The sequence below is a fragment of the Onychostruthus taczanowskii genome, unplaced genomic scaffold (genome assembly GCF_017590055.1).
Source record: "Onychostruthus taczanowskii isolate IOZ18803 unplaced genomic scaffold, ASM1759005v1 scaffold78, whole genome shotgun sequence".
NCBI lineage: Eukaryota > Metazoa > Chordata > Aves > Passeriformes > Passeridae > Onychostruthus > Onychostruthus taczanowskii.
Genome location: NW_024505671.1, coordinates 1265290 through 1282732, shown reverse-complemented (window position 1 = coordinate 1282732; position 17443 = coordinate 1265290). Strand labels below are relative to the sequence as shown.

At 36.9% G+C, this 17443-nt stretch overlaps 1 protein-coding gene across 3 annotated transcripts in view; it reads right to left on the bottom strand.

The window, feature by feature from the left end:
* Window positions 1–17443, bottom strand: part of GRM1 (glutamate metabotropic receptor 1) — a 178201-nt gene that overhangs the window by 127139 nt on the left and 33619 nt on the right. For all 3 annotated transcript variants that reach the window (XM_041423471.1, XM_041423472.1, XM_041423473.1), the window contains exon 2: window positions 14946–15195. In XM_041423471.1, coding sequence (XP_041279405.1) covers window positions 14946–15195 — 250 coding nt within the window. The remainder of the gene's footprint in view (window positions 1–14945; window positions 15196–17443) is intronic.

The window sequence follows — 17443 nt, the reverse complement described above, 5'->3', positions numbered from 1 at the left end:
GAGAAACAAGGAGGTTCAATTAAAGATTAGTTCTTTGAGCATGAGACAAAACAAATAAAGAATTTAAGGAAAACATTAAATATAGCATAGAGTGAGTAAATGAATAATAAGATACAGCAGACTCTTATAACAAGGAAATCACATATGTCAGCTGTATGAAATATGTGGCTATAAAGACAATATAAAAATAAAGATTAGACCAAAACCATATTCTGTCTTGAAAAATCACAAATAAGTGACTTACTTATTAGGACAAACTGTTATCTCAATCACACTGAATTCAGAAACAAAATTACAAATAACATCTTACTGCACTCCTAGACAAGGATCAAGGTACAAATGCAAGTAAAAGAAGTACAAAAAATGCTGGTTTTCAATGTCTTCAACACTTTATCACTGCTATAAAATTATATCACTTTCTTCCATGACTACAGCTAACATAATTTTATTCCTTATAAATACATCTATTGGCTTTTTTAATCAAGTTACTTTTTTGATCTTTATGAGTGCAAGTCTCAGCTTGTTTCTGAATCTTCTTCCCTTCTGTGCTGTAGTCATCTTAATTAGCATGATTAGAGTCAAGCTAAAGATATATTGACAATAACTTTGCTTGTTCTTTGCTACCCCACTATTTGTTACTCTGTGACACATTTCAAACTGTAGTAGAATCTTACTGCTTACATTTTATACCAGTAAATTGCTATTTAGTAGTCCAGAATAAAATGCTAAATTATAAGTGCATATTGTTGGAGTAATAATTTAAAACCAGAGCCTAATTCATATTTGCTGCTTTTTTTAAGCAAATCTGTGCAGAACAAGAAGGTTCTCACTGCCCTTGCCCATACAATCTCAGTAAGAAATGTGAGGACAAAAGTGGGAACCCTACATGGGAGGAACCACTACATATCCCAGAGGACCAAAGTGTCCAAGATACAAAAAACCCTACACCAGAAGGTGACCTACAGCTCTCATTTACTTTTACAGTGACCCCTCTAGTAAGCAGGGTAAGAGAAATCAGGTTATTTTCTCTTTACTGACAAAATTCCCTCCTTTCTCAGAAACAGAAGGGATGGTGACAGAACAGGATCATTTTCTGTCCTGAAAGGCAGAAGTATTTAATGAAAAAACTGTTTGTTTCTTTCTGTACAGATGCTTTCTAACCTCCTTACCTGATGCTGGGATTCCTGGACTTTTGCATGACTTTGCATATGTCTTATCCCTGCAGCCAATGGGGTAGGGAAGCAGGGAGAGAGGGGGATGGACAGACAGAAAGGTGCCTTTAGAGTTCAACTTGGCCATGTGTAGAGAGCTCAGCATGACTGCTCTCCTTACTCTGGTACTGCAGGAAGATCCCAACCTTTAAAAGGAGGACTGTGAAGCTGGACAAGCTCCTCTTTGGATGTCTCCTCCTTTTGCTGGTAGAGCGTTGCATACATCATGGAGTTCCTGTGCTGTTTGCAGCTATTTTCTAGGGAGATGTTTAGGGAGTGTTCATTCTGTGCTGTCATGCATATATTTTTATGAGTGTTGATAAGAGAAGCCAGCAGCTAAGCTGCATATCTTACACCCTATCTCCTAAGGCCAGTCTCAGACAGAAGCTTTGTATTTTCACAGTACTGCTTCATGTTATTACAGAACACTCCCTTTTGGCATTTTGGACAAAGACATCTTCTAGATAGCTTTGCCAAAGATCAACTCTTTCCTTAAGGATAAAAAGAAAGCTGACATTACATAAGGATTTTGAAGCTAAGTAATTCTGTGCGGAGCCAGAAAAACCAGATGATGGTTATCAGGAACAGCATATTCCATTATGCTGAGAATGCATATAGCACTGTCCCATGCTCCTAAGGATGTGAGTCTACATAACTTACATTGCTTTTGTGTAGGTCACAGAAGAAAAAAAAAAAAAAATGGAGGCTTGTATTATTATCATTATCCATAAGAACAGGATAGAGTCTCAGACTAGTGAAAATAGCGGTAGATTTTGGTCTGTGGAGTTACTATCAGCCAGGATTTCAAAAGCATAAGTAAAAGTAAAAAAATGGATGAATAATACATCTGCTGAAAATTACACTTGTGGGGAGATCAAAATTATTTACCACTTTGGAAATGATGGAGGGTTAAATGTTATGACAATTTATTTTGACATTTTCTAGAAGAAATAGCTTCAACATTTTCAAAATAGGAGCATTCTGACTTTCTATTTTGAAATAGCATATTTGTTTTGAAATTGACACAAGATTGCTCTGGATTTAAGAAAAAATGTTTGGGTTGACAAAGAATAAAATTCTTCCTACTGAAAAAAAGAAAAACTATTAAACTCATTGAAAGTTGTTTCAGGTTTTATAAGCATTGCCTCCAGAATGCTTAGTTCAGCCACTAAACTTTCAAAAAGATGATAAAATCAATCATTTGTACAAATCTTTGAAAAACCAGCAGGGAGAAAAGCAACTGGAGATGCATACCTTTCAAAGAGCAAGGCTCTGATGTTTCTTTTTCCTTGGCTACCACCCACTGCAGCACAAATTGGTTTTGTATGTAATAAAGCCAAGAAAACACATACATATAATTTGGAGCACTGCACAGCTGCTTTTCTGTCTGTACATCTGCCCCTATCATTTAGGTCTCCATATACTCCATAATGATCAGTAGACCTGACTTCTTCAAAAGGGATGCAAATCACTCCCTACCTCAAGGGGAGACTTAGTTACACAGCAGGGCTCCTTCTGCTTCTCAGTCTGAAAATTTCTGGCAGTTTCATTTAAATGGATCCCAGAGCTCCATATTAAGTTACATACAACATGTAATAACACAGATAATACAACAGTTGATGTCTCATTTTTATGTTAAATTCAATTTTTACTTGGAGTGTCTTCACTATATCAGCTTTTACTGTACTGCAGATTTAGGCATTAACAATATATGAAGTCTATTTTAGAGGCTGCCAGGAGCAGAGAGTTGGAGAATTTGGATAAGTAAGGAGCAGGTATATGAAGGTCTGTTTGTCTAGGGACTCAAAGGGATTTGAGGTTAACAGGAAAAGTAAATTTTAACCTGGTAGAAGACCTTGCAAGGAAACAGCCATTTTTTAGTGGAAGCTGCAATCTCAAAATCCTTGATTACAAGGAACTCAGAATATTACAAGAGGATCACAAATCCAGTTTTCTCTAATCCAAGGACTCTGGCTTAAGGAAAGCTTCAATTTTTAAAAGATTAAGAACTAGATTTGATAGCACAACTTTCATTCCCTTAAGCCAGGAAAAGGAAAATTTAGGTAGGTTTCCATCACCTTGCAGAATCTGTTTCTGGAGCTCTGTTGGAGAAATGGAAGCTTTTATCAGTGTTCCTATACAGTCTGGAAGAACTGCACCATTGTAATAAAAACTTTCTTCCCCAGGCTCCCAGTCAACTTCTTTCCATGGTTATCAGGACTTCAGGAACAGCTGCTCCTGCTGATGCTAAGCACTCCCACTTTAGCAGTGGGACCATGACCTTCATGCAACATCAAAATAACATTTTTGTAAGAACACATAATTTATCTCCCTCTTCTGCTTGGTGTTTGGTCTTTTCTGTACGTTCTTTCCTAAAATATTTTTATTCAGCTTTAAATATTACTATTTGCATGAGTTGCGTGAGTGATTAGCAAATTCAGTTATGAGCCAAGGTTACACCTCTTTGTATGGCATTTTACTGACCCAAAATATTGTCCTTTCCCCAAAGCATTTGTAGCATGCAAGACTTTAAAAACAGTGTATTTAGTCAGAAAATGACATGAGGACAAACATGACACTATGTCTAACATAAATGATGAAAATTAATCCAGGTAGACTCATATTCCGTCTTCCATTAGAAAGACTTGATTTAATTAAAAGCCAGCAGGTGTAAAGTACAAAGACATTCTCTTATATTCAGACTAATATTGGGAACTCACAGGCACCACTTAGTTTTTCTCAAGGTCAATAGCTTAGGAAGTTCTAAACAAGAACAACATCTGGAATTTCTATAACAAGGATGAAAATTACGAGGAAAGTCAATCACCTGGTTTGAAAACAAAATAGCCAGACAACATTCTAGGATACACATTGCTTCATAGAGGAAAAAAAAAAGAGTGGAAGTAAAAGATCTTAATTTGATTAAGGCACTGAATGTTCACCATTGACAGACACAATCCTAGATTGTATGGATATTTCTCTTTTTTTACAGGTAAGATCTTCATATCAGGAAGATATTCTTATTTCACACTTGCTTTAAGACCCCAGAGTGTCATTCATGATTCACAGCAGCATGAAAACAGAATTCAGTCCCTGATATTTTAGTGGAGAGGTTCAGTTCAGAAAAGCATTCTTGTGTGGAAGGCTGATGGGTTAGCAGTCCATCACTTTTTCAGTTTGGAATCATGATTCTGCTTTTTCATGTATCTTAACGTACCTCAGTCTAGATCAGAAAAAATAGTCATTGCCTGTAACCAAACCTCTATCACTCTTCATCGCTGTCTTACATACAGACTTTTATAACATACTCTTCCATTTTCGCATTCTATTTACCTTCCTATAATAGATGTTTTTCTTTCTCCCATGTTAGTGCTACTTCTTCTCCTTTCTTAGCCTTTTATCTTTCCTCCTTCTTAATTCTGCCTATATCTCTATAAAACATCAATTGTTACCCTGCTGGTTGTACAATTACTTATGTCTCTTCATCTAAGAAGTTTTCCCATAAACATAATGGCAAACAGATAAAAGAAATCAGTCATACCTGGACATAGACCTCTCGAGAAACATTGAGCTCTATCATCTTCTGTTTTTATTAAACTTAGAGACAATAGACAGTGTCTTGTAATGCTGCAAACTCCCCATTGGCATTCAAGGTTCATTTAAAATACAGTGTAATCACCCTGCTGAGACAATTCCTTTGAGATGCAAGCAGATTAACACCTCTAGTCTTGTGCTCTAGGTGTTCCACTGGAAACCAGTCTGGGCACTGGCCTTAGCAGTGGTGCTTTCAACAGACTTCGGCATTTGGTGTGTTTGCTACATTATGCTACCTCTTAGTGAGTCCCCACATGCACTCAGCTTGCAACTCTGAGAATGATCAGCTCTCAACCTCCAAAGTCAGGACACTGGCCTAGTTTCTCTCTCTTATACCATTGTCCCTCCTCAGAACTTAGTTTTAAAATACCAGGGATAGCATATGAGTCCAGATTCAAGTTGATTACAGTATTTCAGGCCTGTAAAGGCAACAGTGGTTAATATGATAACAAATACTCCATCTTGTATTTTTAATGGCAATAATAATGCAAAGTCCTGTCAAGAACAGTTGAAAACAACAAAAGGACCAGTCTTACACAGCTGCATAGCTACTTTTGAGCAGGAGGACCTCTTTTTTTTGACTGCTTGTTGCACATCCACAAACAAAAAGAGGCTACATCACTCCTAAATTGATAGGTTTATTTAATTATGGCTTTAGGTGTAGGGTGCTCATCTGCCTAACACAAAAGAAACAAACAGATGACGTAAAAGAGCCATGAAATTAACCTGTTTCTCAAGCATCTCCTTTATAGGAGCAAGATTTTCAAGAACAAGTTTTGCTTATCTCCATTTCTGATTAGGGAAATGCTAAAACTCTTCATGACTTAACAGAAAGGAAATTACACCAGCACTACAGACTTTTTACTGCACAAAATAGCAGGTGCTGGAGGGCTCAAGAAAGTTCAGACTCAGGTAAATGGGGCAGAAAGACCAAGAAAGGATGGATGAAGATGCAAGGAACAAAATGCAGTATGCAAGGAACTGAAGAATGCATGTAATATATAACAGTAATAAAGCAGCTAAAAGCTTATATTCAGAGATACACCAAAGGAAGAGTAGAGAAAATTTATAGATTATAAATGGCACCTCATAATGATTCACCCTGCTGTGAGAAATAAGCAGAAATCATAACTGGAGTCACATTCACATTCTTATTTCTGCATACAGAATTACTTAAATCTGACATATTATGCAGCTTTCCTGATCCTCATGTTGACATGCAAGAGATGATTTTAAGCCTCATCTTAGCAATAAAAAGAAGGAATTGAGTTTGATTCTGCAAAGCAGAAGAAAAGAGCTCACTCCATTTCTATTTACTGTTAAAACAACAGCAGTGTGTTCTTCTTTCTAGCTCTGACTTGCATTACATCACTTCAGTATTATCCTCAAAGAGGGCCAGGAGGAAAAAACCCCTTAAAACTGCCTCCCCACAGAATGAATAAATACAACCAAATCACCAGCATGGAAAATAACTGTATGAGCCCTAGGTATCAAAGCTTACCCACAAATAGCTCATAGTGAATAATGCATGTGGTTTAAAGTCGGTTAAAATAAGTGCCAGGTCACTTATCAAGTAGCAGTGAATTTGCAAGATTTTGAAGCAAAATTCTTCTTGTGATTCTCCCTCTCTGAGGGACAAATAACTGAACTAAGATGCAGGTAAGTAAAGGCTGGAGTGAAATGTGGTCAAGAGCTGGACAGTCTTTAAGTCCACAGTCTTTTATCCTATAACAGAACAGGCTGGTGGTGCTGAAAAGGCAATAGTGAGGCATGAAAGAGCCAGCTTTGACTTTGTGAAACACGATCTTGACATCATTGAGCCCTACTATGCCTCAGAAACTGAAAGGATTTTTCTTGGCTGAAAAATTCAGTAGAAAACAAACAGACTAAGAAACTATCAACGTGGGCAAATTGCCTTTAGTCCACTTTAATTTCTGTTTCTGAGACATTATGTATTTTGCTGCCAGATCACAGCATTTGCATGACCTAAAATTTTCACAGTGCATGTTCATGAGGATGCTTCAGGGCTAGCATCCCTTCAGATGAATTCAGCTCCTCAGACTGCTGAAAGTTGTGCACATTTTCCAGCCTTGGAAATGTACTTTGCTGGAAATGGCCTTCCAGCAAAGGCCATTAGGTTAAGGGCATTTGTAAAAGGAAGGAAAAAAAGTAAGGAAAACCAGGCAATATATAAAAATATATGGCCTTTCTCCACAGCATCATACCCTGCTCTTTATTTTATCTTCTCTGCTTAATGAGCCAAAGGTTTAAACAAGCACTAAGTTTCTGCACTGAAAGTGCAGCCAACTGATTATTCAAAGGAGCTCTGAAGCTTTTCATTACCTCCTTTCCAGGATGCAGGAGAAAGGTGCTTAAATTGCAACATAAATTATTTTCCCCTTGGTGTGCTTGTGCCTGTCAAAATAAGTGTTGTTTGTATGGGTACAGCTCAGGCAATTATCATCATCTTCAGTCAATAACTTAACCTTATTATCAATGTTCTTCTAGTGATCCAAAGACTGGAACTGTTACTAAGAGTTGATGATATATATTCCAATATTGCAAGAGGAAAATCTATTTTTGTACCAAGACATGTCAAGAAACAAGAAAATAATTATTCTTAAATAATAATTCATAATAATTATTATGGTTATTCCAGGTAAGATTAATCTTCAATTTCTGTTTTTCCTCTTTAAAAAAATGTGATTAATTTGCTGCTAGGATTTAAGAAAATAAACCTTACAAAAAATTATAGAGTTTGAGTGAGGGTTTTGCTCATGTTTTTTACCAGAACTTCTTTGAGTTTCATTTTTATTTGGACACTAAAAGGAACTGAAAATAAACTGTAGAAATTTGAAAGGTCACAGTATTAGGGTCTTATTTTAACTGTTGTGAGGAAAACAAACTTTGCTTTGGTTCTTAACCATTTATAAAGAACCTCAGCCTCACAAAGACATGCCTGACAAAGTCTGGCCCTACATAAGTTATGCAAAGACCCTTGAAATTCAATATGATTCCTTCACATAAAAGAACATAATTTTCCAGGTGAGCAGCAGTCATCCAGCTCCTGTTTTCTGCAGGGGCATGATAAAACATCTACTGCCCAATAAATAAACACTTAACACACAGCATTACTTAATAACTCAATTATTTCAAACCCATATTTGTTCATAGACAACAAGCAGATCGTGAACTTTTGCACATTTTCAGGGTTGGAAAACTTTGCAGAAAACCTCAAGGTAAATTATTTCTGTCAAGGCTGGTCCTTCCTTGCATTCACTTGGACATTACTAGCTCAGGTAACTCTTCCTGCAGAACCCATGCCAAGACAATTTGAAAACACTGAACCAAGTCTCAAGTTTCCTTTGCTAAGAAGCATAAACTGCACTAGAATCCCAGAAGTTTTAAGAAATCTAGAAATGTGAGGGGTTTTTCCCCACAAGTTTTACCATCACAAAATTTACCATTACCAAAACATTTGGTAATTTTATTAAGACGCTTAGTTGTGTTGTTTTGTTTCCTCTCTTATTCTAGTGACTTAAGCAATCAAAAAACAGTATTCCTTTGCTTTGATAATCAATTGCATTACATCTTCAGAAGCAAAAAAGCACTAGTCCTTTAGTTTCTCTCATTTATGGAAAAGGTACATTAATTGCTACCCTTAAACAGTGTATATTGCTTCAAAACCTGTTTTCAAGTCCTGTTTGCCAAGCCAGCAAGCTTTCATCACTTTAAAAAACTGACTAAATATTTACTTTATTAAAATGTCTTAACTTATAAATTGGTATTTTAATAATCATTTACAAAAGACCAGTATCTCATCTACAACTTCTGTATATTTCATCCTCATTTAAAGCACTGAATGCATAAAAGAAATAGGCAAGTGTTAATACATGTTTTTAAAACTAATTCTGGATGCCCATATGAAAGAAATTTAATTACATACAAAATCTAGTTTAACTCACGTCGCATAGAAGTCAGAAGTGAAAAGACAAAAGAACACACCCATATTTTAAAAAATTGCCCACTGCAATATATAAATCCCACTTACCATAAAAAATATGTATCCTTCTTCTATTTTCTTGTCTCTGTAAAGGTGAGCATTGCTTTTTTTTATTAAGACTCAAAATGCAGTTCTGCTCAAACATACTGCTATTTAATTGGCACTTAATAAGCAATCCCATTTTAACGTGGATTGATGTTATTGTAGTTTAGAGGGTAAACAAAATATGCTTGCTCAGTCTTCTTGCATCATGTAATTCTGTTTTCATCCACACAGATTATAAATTCTTGTCATAGTAAACAAGTGATAGACTGCAACTACTAAATGAACCATGAACAAGGTATAAAATTTTCTAGGGATATGTTCTGAGGTTTCAGAATTTAAAGTTAGCAGTGTATCCCATTACAAACCTTGATAATGTTCAAGAAATGGCCGGATGTTGCCAGGTGGGACTATGTTAATTGACAATACTTTGCTTAAATGTCAACTTCATGTTATACTCTGAAAGGATTTGAAAAATGATAATGACTTATTTCAGCATTTCACAGAATCTATCTCAATTTTAATCCAGGAATTTGAATCCAAACCCAACCAAACCTCTGAGTATATCTAAACATTTATTTAACACAGTCTTCTATTAACTTAGAGTGTCAACAACAACAGGAACATTAAAAGTAGTCATTCTAAACATCTTTGGTCATGGAGGTACCAGGAAGAAAAAACAGTCCTCTTTCTGCAGCAAAATGCATGGAAAGTAAACCTTTGGGTATTAAATTACTATTTTTATTTTCAGCATGCCAATTGTCTTGTCATCTTTACTTTGTACTTTCAAACCACTGAGTTTTACCACTCAGACTGCCCTCTCAAAGAACAGTACATGGAATATGAATGGTTTGGGTTCAATCATATACATTTGGCAGTGCTGGATTACTACCAGTTTTCTTAACACATTCCCATTCATAACAGGTTGGCATAAAACAGTATCATGAGCAACACTCTACCAACTATTTTTGTCAGTTTTATAAGGCCCAAAGCCATCCTAGAAAATCTGTACTAGCACAAGGCAAGGTTGTTCCCCTCATTGCCGACATATTGTTGCTTCTTACTGATTTCTTCGTAATCTCTTAAGTACCTAAAAATAGAAATTTTTTTTCTCAATGGAATTAAACACATTGGCCCTACAAAACATTTCAGCAGCTTTGGGAAAATGTGGACATTTGTCATTGATTTTTCATAAATATGGGGCAGCCCATGTGACGACGACATGGTGCATTGGAGAGTGGAGTGCAACATCTTTCTTTTAGCTAGTCAAACTTAAAAGGACAGTCGTATCCTTTCATGGTCATCTCCCTTATGAAGAATATTCCACCAACAGTAAAATATTCTCAGTCATTTTATAAGCAATGTATGAGCCACTGGCACCAGGGACTCTTCAGGGAGCAAGAAGCAGGCAGTCTTCTTAGCCACATATGTGAGGAGGTATTTGTGATTCTCTTAAGTTATTTGTAATGCCAGAACTGACTGAAAGAGAAATACATGACATCGTGCTTTTTGCAGTGCAAGCTATGTCATCTGTAACCTTGGTGAGCAGCCAAATGCTCACCCAGCCACTTGCCAGCTACCCTACTGAACAGAACCAAGGTAGAAAACAGAGAGAAAAAAATCAGAATTACAGATCAAAATAAAAAAAATCAAAATACAGAAAGGGAGATTACCATTAAAGGCAAGAGACTCAACTTGGGGCAAATTAAAACAATTTCTTGTCAATTATAATAGATTCAAACAGAGAGAAACTTCGGTCACTTCCTTCTCCTGCTTCCTTGCAGAAAGGCAGCTCCCTGACCAGATTCTTCCTCCTCCCTCACTAAATGATGTTATGGACCTGTCAATCTCTGCTACCACTTTTTGACAGCTGGGATGATTATTGTGCATAGGATTTGGGTGCCTGCCTTAGCCATGGTGTCCTCAAGTGCGGAGACTCTCCTTCCTCTGCTGTGATGGAGCTGAAAAAGGCTCAATAGTCTCAGTGCTAAGGAACCGAGGGGTCTCATTGGGGTAGGCAAAGCATTCCTCTGTCAAATGCTGTACCAATTCAGTGGGATTACATGTGTGTTCTGCCATAAAATCCCAGGCCTTGGAAGGTGATATCTGCCCTAAGCATCTGCCAAAATCCTTCCACATCCCTGATGCCCAGGGATTGACCACATCAGGTCACATTTCTCTGTCAACTCACCAACAAGTTGTTTACTCTTGCACTTGGACGCAGTCAAGTTCCATCTATCCAGAAATATCAGGTAATAGGACTTTACAGAGATAATGCCTTGTCAATATTTAAGAAAGTGTGAATTTAAATGCCAAAACCACTATTTATATTGGCTTCTGAAGGGGGAGCCGTCAGAAAAAAATTCGCCACAGTAGGTATTCTGAAAGTTCCATCATCCTATGCTGATTGAGTTTTATTAGATACATAGAAAGAACAGACTTGCCCTTCAAAATGGGTTGACAGCAAAGAATCCAACCACAACTTCACTGCTAAGCATTCAAACTTTGAGAGACCACTCTACTGACACTTAAAATTTATAGTTCTACAACAGCCTATACAGCAGCATTAATGGGGACTGCAAAGCATCAGAAAGCCTACAGAAGTAAAGCAGTACCTATCCTTTACAAAGGACTGTACTGAAAAACAGCATTTGCACTAATATAACCCTTCCTTTGTAAAGTTCCTCATACTTTTACACAAACCATTGAGTGTAGGAGTTGGAGAACAAATCGTGAAAGAGCATTTTAATTTCCAACTATTCATCTAAAAATTTCTCTTCTCCAATGACCTCAGAGCATCTCCTAAAGCTGGTTATTTCGTTGTTTTTTCATCTGCTTTGCATTATCCATACAGATACTGAAAAGTCTGTTACATGCCTTTTCTTGATGCATGATCTCAGGGGATATATAGGAGACTCAATAATCTTGCAAAATTCTCAGAAAATCTAATTGATGCTTATAAAGTAATATAAAACCCAGTGGCCTGCATAAACATGATTAGATACATGAGGTTGAGCATCTTCCTACATAATCTCTTCACATCAAAACTAATTTCTGCTAAAAGAGCTATCACCTGAACTCCCTTAAGAGTAAATTTTTTGCATAATTTTTGCCTTTACTTACTCCAATTCTATTATTTCTTTTTATACAAAAAGCCATAACCAAGTTTTGCCTTCTTTCCCTTTCATTAACAGTCCCTTTTAAAATTTGTCATCATCAATTCTTAGTTTAATAAATTTTCTCACTCATTCTCTGCTACATTTCTACAGTATTGATTTCAGAATATCTGCCATTCTGCCTCAGGCAGGATTGTAACCTCATCTATTGTACTGTCTTAATTCCAGCTCCCTTCAGATTCAGAAAGAGGAATTCCCTTCTCACTAAAATTACAGACTCCCACTTCCAGTAGTAAAGGACACTGAACTTAGGACTAAACTGAAGTCAAATTTAGGTCCCAGCTCTCTTTCTGATAGCATGAATTTAGTTAAGCTAAGCTGTTCCTGTCTGCTTTGACAAATAGCAATATTGAAGATGTAGCAGGAGTAGAACTATTTAGCCAGGTGTTCCTTTGCAAAGGCTCCCTCTTTACAGTGAGTCAGAGCAGAGTATGGGGTTGATAAAATGCAGCTGATAATAAACCTGTGGGTAAACTAAAGACTTTGTTTAGCTTATTATTGAAAAAAAAAAAAATCTTGATTTCACATTCACTTCCACTTCCCTCAATTAAAAGCATGTTCTTAAAAGGCTCTTAGTTTTTTGCTTAGCTGGGTACTTGAATAAAAAAGACTGAATAGCACATCAAAGTAACGTTAATGTGTGCCTTGGTTCCTGTTTGTATATAGATGACCAAATTCATAGCACTGCAGTTCTACTGCAACTTACTTATTCACAAGTTCGCTAATTTGCCATTTTTTAAAATCACTTAATTAGGACAATTCAAAGAAAATTTCTTTTCTTTTAGTTCTGCAAGCACATAAGAACATGTGCAAGCTCCATAATACTTTTTTTATTTCAACCAGCTGATATGCACAATCCAGACTATGCAAAGCAATAACCAGCCTGTTTTACAACTGACAGAACCCACTCAGCCCTAAAAAGGAGTCTCCCATACTCAACTACCAGCATGAAGGAAGGGTATGTGACAATCTACCTGAAAAATACATTGTGATTTCCAAAGAAATTCCATTTAATAGGTGGGCATTTCTGACAAAAAAAAAAAAAAAAAAAAAAAAAAAAAAAAAGCTCAGAACTACACTGTTGGACAAATTCTAAGAAAAACAACTAAAATTTATGGACCAGTGTTATGTTTGATAAGGGCTCAAAGTCAAAATTTAAAGCTTAAATATTCCACATATTCACAGAGGAGGGGATTGAGTGGCCTAATAGGAAACCAAGGTTTGTGGCTTAATGTAGGATGTTTAATTTATTTGGTTCTCAGTATGATCAGCATCAAGAGGGAGCACCAAAATCAGTGAACAATGAGACATTGCTGCAGTGGCAATACATGAAGAAAGCACAGTGTTGCCCAAAGCTTCAGGATGTTTACTAAAAGACCAGGGATGCTGTCACTCAGACTAATTTTATTATATTCAGTTTCTTCTATTCACTGAAAACCTGTACATAAAATGTGTCACTCCCAAAGCCTTCCATTTTTCATTTCAACTGATGCAAACTAAATGATGCACTTGAAGCACACATGCACAATCTGGAACATATAATTTTCAATACACCCTTACTCTTTGTTTCATTTTAGTGCTGATGGTTGTCCAAATGTGCTACATCTTACCTTCACAATCTTCTAGAGATATTCTAGAACCTCAGCTTCAAATAGATAGCAAACAAGGACTGCAACAAAAAATTTATGAGAGTGACTTAATGCTTTTAGTCTATTCCTTAGGCCAGAGTAGGTATCTGACTTGTAGAAATCATAACTGTGGGTTTTGAGGAGCAATACAGTCAGGGGAAGACAATACCACAGCAGAGAGAAAAAGGAGAGGATCTCAGTCACAAACGCAGACACAAAGACTTTAGGGAAAGAATGGGACAAAAAGAAGTCAGGATCAAATGACAGCAGAAGCTAGGTAGACAGGGAAACAAATGACAAAGGACTTGAAAAAAATAATTTAAATATTCCTTCAGTGAATGTTAAAATTACAAATAAAGAAACAGAGAGTAAATAGAAGGATTAAAGCAGACATTATCAACCAAACATGGAAGACAGAAAATATGCATCCTCATCATTTGAGCAATGTTCAAGACAGAAAAATGGACAAAGACATTGCAGAAATCAAGGCGAAAGTCAAAGAAGCCTCAAAATAAGAATTGTCATAAATATGGAATGGTGAATAACATATGTGATGGAACTATACACACACCATATTTCAGAGAATACCTACAAAGATAAACTCTAGTAGAGCAAAGCAACCATTCTCATTTTGATAAAAACAGCCATTTTCTGTCCAACACACATCTGCACTGTTACTCTGGTTATATAAAAACACACATATATACTCATTTAGCCATCAGCAAGTCTGACATTTTAAAAGCCAAACTAGCCTGCATAATATAAGTGCCTCAGCTTTCAACAGCAAAGATCAGAGTAAAGTGTACAACTGAGAATGCAAGGTTGTAATCATGACACTGGAAATAAGTTCCAGAAATCAAAATCACTTTGTAATTGGAGTTACAAATTATGAGGGGTCATCCTTACTTAAACACATAAAATTTGTCACATGCCACAAATCACATACTGAAACCAGAATACTTCACTCCCTACTTCAGGTCTAAAAAATCTGTCCATGAAACATCCCTCTAGAGTGTGCAAAAACACAAAAACAATAATGTCACATATCCATGTAAAAGAGTTAGTAATTAACATTTAGTTCAGGAAAAGCTATCACCACTGATCAAGCTGGCATACATCTTCATATCTCCTTCCTGAGAATCTTCCCTACCACCTTGACACTTCTTTTCATGCTGTCGAAAATTAAATATGGAAATCACCAGTAGCCTAAGCTGAACAGTTCTGAAATCAAAAGCCTGCCTGCAGGATGAGAGGGAGAGGACAGGCAGAGAAAGCACGCTGAAAGCCTTACCTTCCAATGAGCAGGAACTCCCCGAGCACGCCCAGGCGCCGCATGGCGATGAGGATCCCCCTGACTGTCATTCCCTCGCAGAAGCACACCACCACCCTAGCCTTGGGTAACCTCTCTCGCAGCTTGCGCAGCAGGCGATCAAAGCTCTTCTCGCCAGCGTTGCTGTAGATCTTGTCAGAGTGAGCAATGCAGAGACCTTCTTGGGCAGCCAACTCTTTGAAGGCTTCCATTCCACTTTCCCCATAATTTCCTATTTAAAAAAAAATATTATATAATGCATTTAACTAATTGAACTGTGATGGGAAAGTGATAGTTTCCCCCTCCAAAATCAAGCAACATTAGCAGAAGGAAGAGCAAAAGAGATCCATCAAAGTGAATCTGCTCAGAGTTCAGTGGAGCAACAGGATATCCATGTATCAGTAGGTATTAACAGAACAGGAGACTGCAAGTTTCTTTTCTTAGGTTCACTTAACAACGAAGAGTAAAGAGGATATTAAACAAGGAATGGATAGGTAGAAAAGGAGACAGATCAGACAGTAAGAGTGAAGTTTTATTAACATTTCTACAGCAAAACCCACAGCCGAGCTAATTTAGGAAAACAGTAATAGGAAAGGGAAAAAAGGATTTACTTCCAAGCTGTCTGTATAACATGCAGTCCATGTTCACAAAAGTGAATGAAAGATGGATGCACATTTAAAATACGCTGTGTTTTTACACACGGTAACATTTTCAAAGTCACACTAATTTGACCAAGCAATGTTCATGACAGCTAAAATTTAGGCTTGATGATGCCTCTCTTAGAATAGGAGACTTTCTAACTGAAAGAACTTCAGAAATAACCCTTTCCAAGACAGAAATATTTGAAGTGTGGTTCAAAGTATATATAAAAGCTGATTCTCAAATTCACTTCTATTTATACATTCAGCAAGCCAAAACAACAGTTTTACAAAACTTAGAGTGCCTTCTGCTATGGAAACAGGTGAAACCCCAAGTTTTTTTTGTAATATTTTCTGCCTGACATGAGCACAGGACTCATGATGAACACCCATCACATAAGAGGAAGAGATGGATTAAAAAAACCCCATATCTATTAACTGTAACAAGAAATTATTCAAAAAGAGAATCATTAATTTAATGCTATCCATATCCATAATGTTTCTTTCACTTAATGAGGGAGTAATTTCAGATATTCTGATCACTTCTAGACCCAGACCTTTTCAAGCAAGGGATGATTGAAGAGGTCTCACTTCTCTGTTTTCAGCAACTGTTTGAAATGGCAAATTGCAAAGAGGAGGACTTCTGAATAAGCTGAAATTTCTTCACAAAAAAAAAAAAAAAATTAAAAGTCCTCAAAAGTATAGCCATCAGAAAGGAAATGCAGCAAGAAACAGTTCAGGCACTCTGTATAAACCCAGTAGAAATATGTACATTTTTCCAAAAACATGGATCATTTGCCACAGATCAGCACCATGCAGACACACTATGACAGTCATTGTCATACTAAGTTGCAGACAAACCTGACAGGTCTAGTGTCAAACACAAAGCTGAAGTTCCCCAACCCTTTGCACTGAGCTGCTCCAGTTTCTCATAAATTTGAAGCGTGGAAGAATGACCTGTTTTCTAGCCTGTGACTCAACATCATATTCAGCAATCAGGTCAATTCTGCTTTTTTTTTTCTGTGAGCCAGAGGTACTCCAGTGCAGCAGTCCTGCCTGGGTATGGGGAGGAGAAGATCTGTGCCTGGTGGGAATTCACCACAAGAAGCCCAATCCCACAGCCCTGTACTTGGATAAACACTGTGGCCTTGTCATGTGCTGAGAATGACACAGATGGAGGCATTTCCAGGTATTTATAGGCCAGGACCTGCAGTCACCAAGGGACTTGCTCCAAGGCAGTACAGTTTGAGCCTTGCTGCTTTGATGACTTGCCTCAAGTCCCAGAATGAGGTAGGACAACCTCACTCCTAACTTGCCATTAGCAAGAACTTTATGCTTCAGAATGATATATTTCCCAATTTCATGTGGGACTTTTTTCAGCAGAGATTCCTTTGAAATCAGTAAGGTTATTCTTAAAGTCTTATCTAAGGAGGGACAGGAGACTAAACTGAATCCTATTAGATGTTTAGGCAGTGCATATTAAAAAAAACATATAGCAAGTTTCCTACCCAAACTTTAAGGAAGGGCTTTGTTATACATCAGTAAAGCACTATTTCTGCAGTAGTTCAAGTTAATGGTTGCAAGAAATGAAAAATTAAATCCTTTTGGAATGATTTTTCTCAGCTTTAATTTTGATAAAATAACAATTGTCTCAAACATAGTCAAACCCATACTAACAGTACAGAAGCCTACCAAAACATATGCTAAGAGAAAGATTGATGTCTATAAATTCAGTAAGTGTGACAGAGAGTCTAGAAGGGAAAAAGCTCATTAAGATCAAGAGCAACATGAACACAAGATGGAATAGGGAAAAAACAAGGCAGAAAATATGCAGCTCCAAAG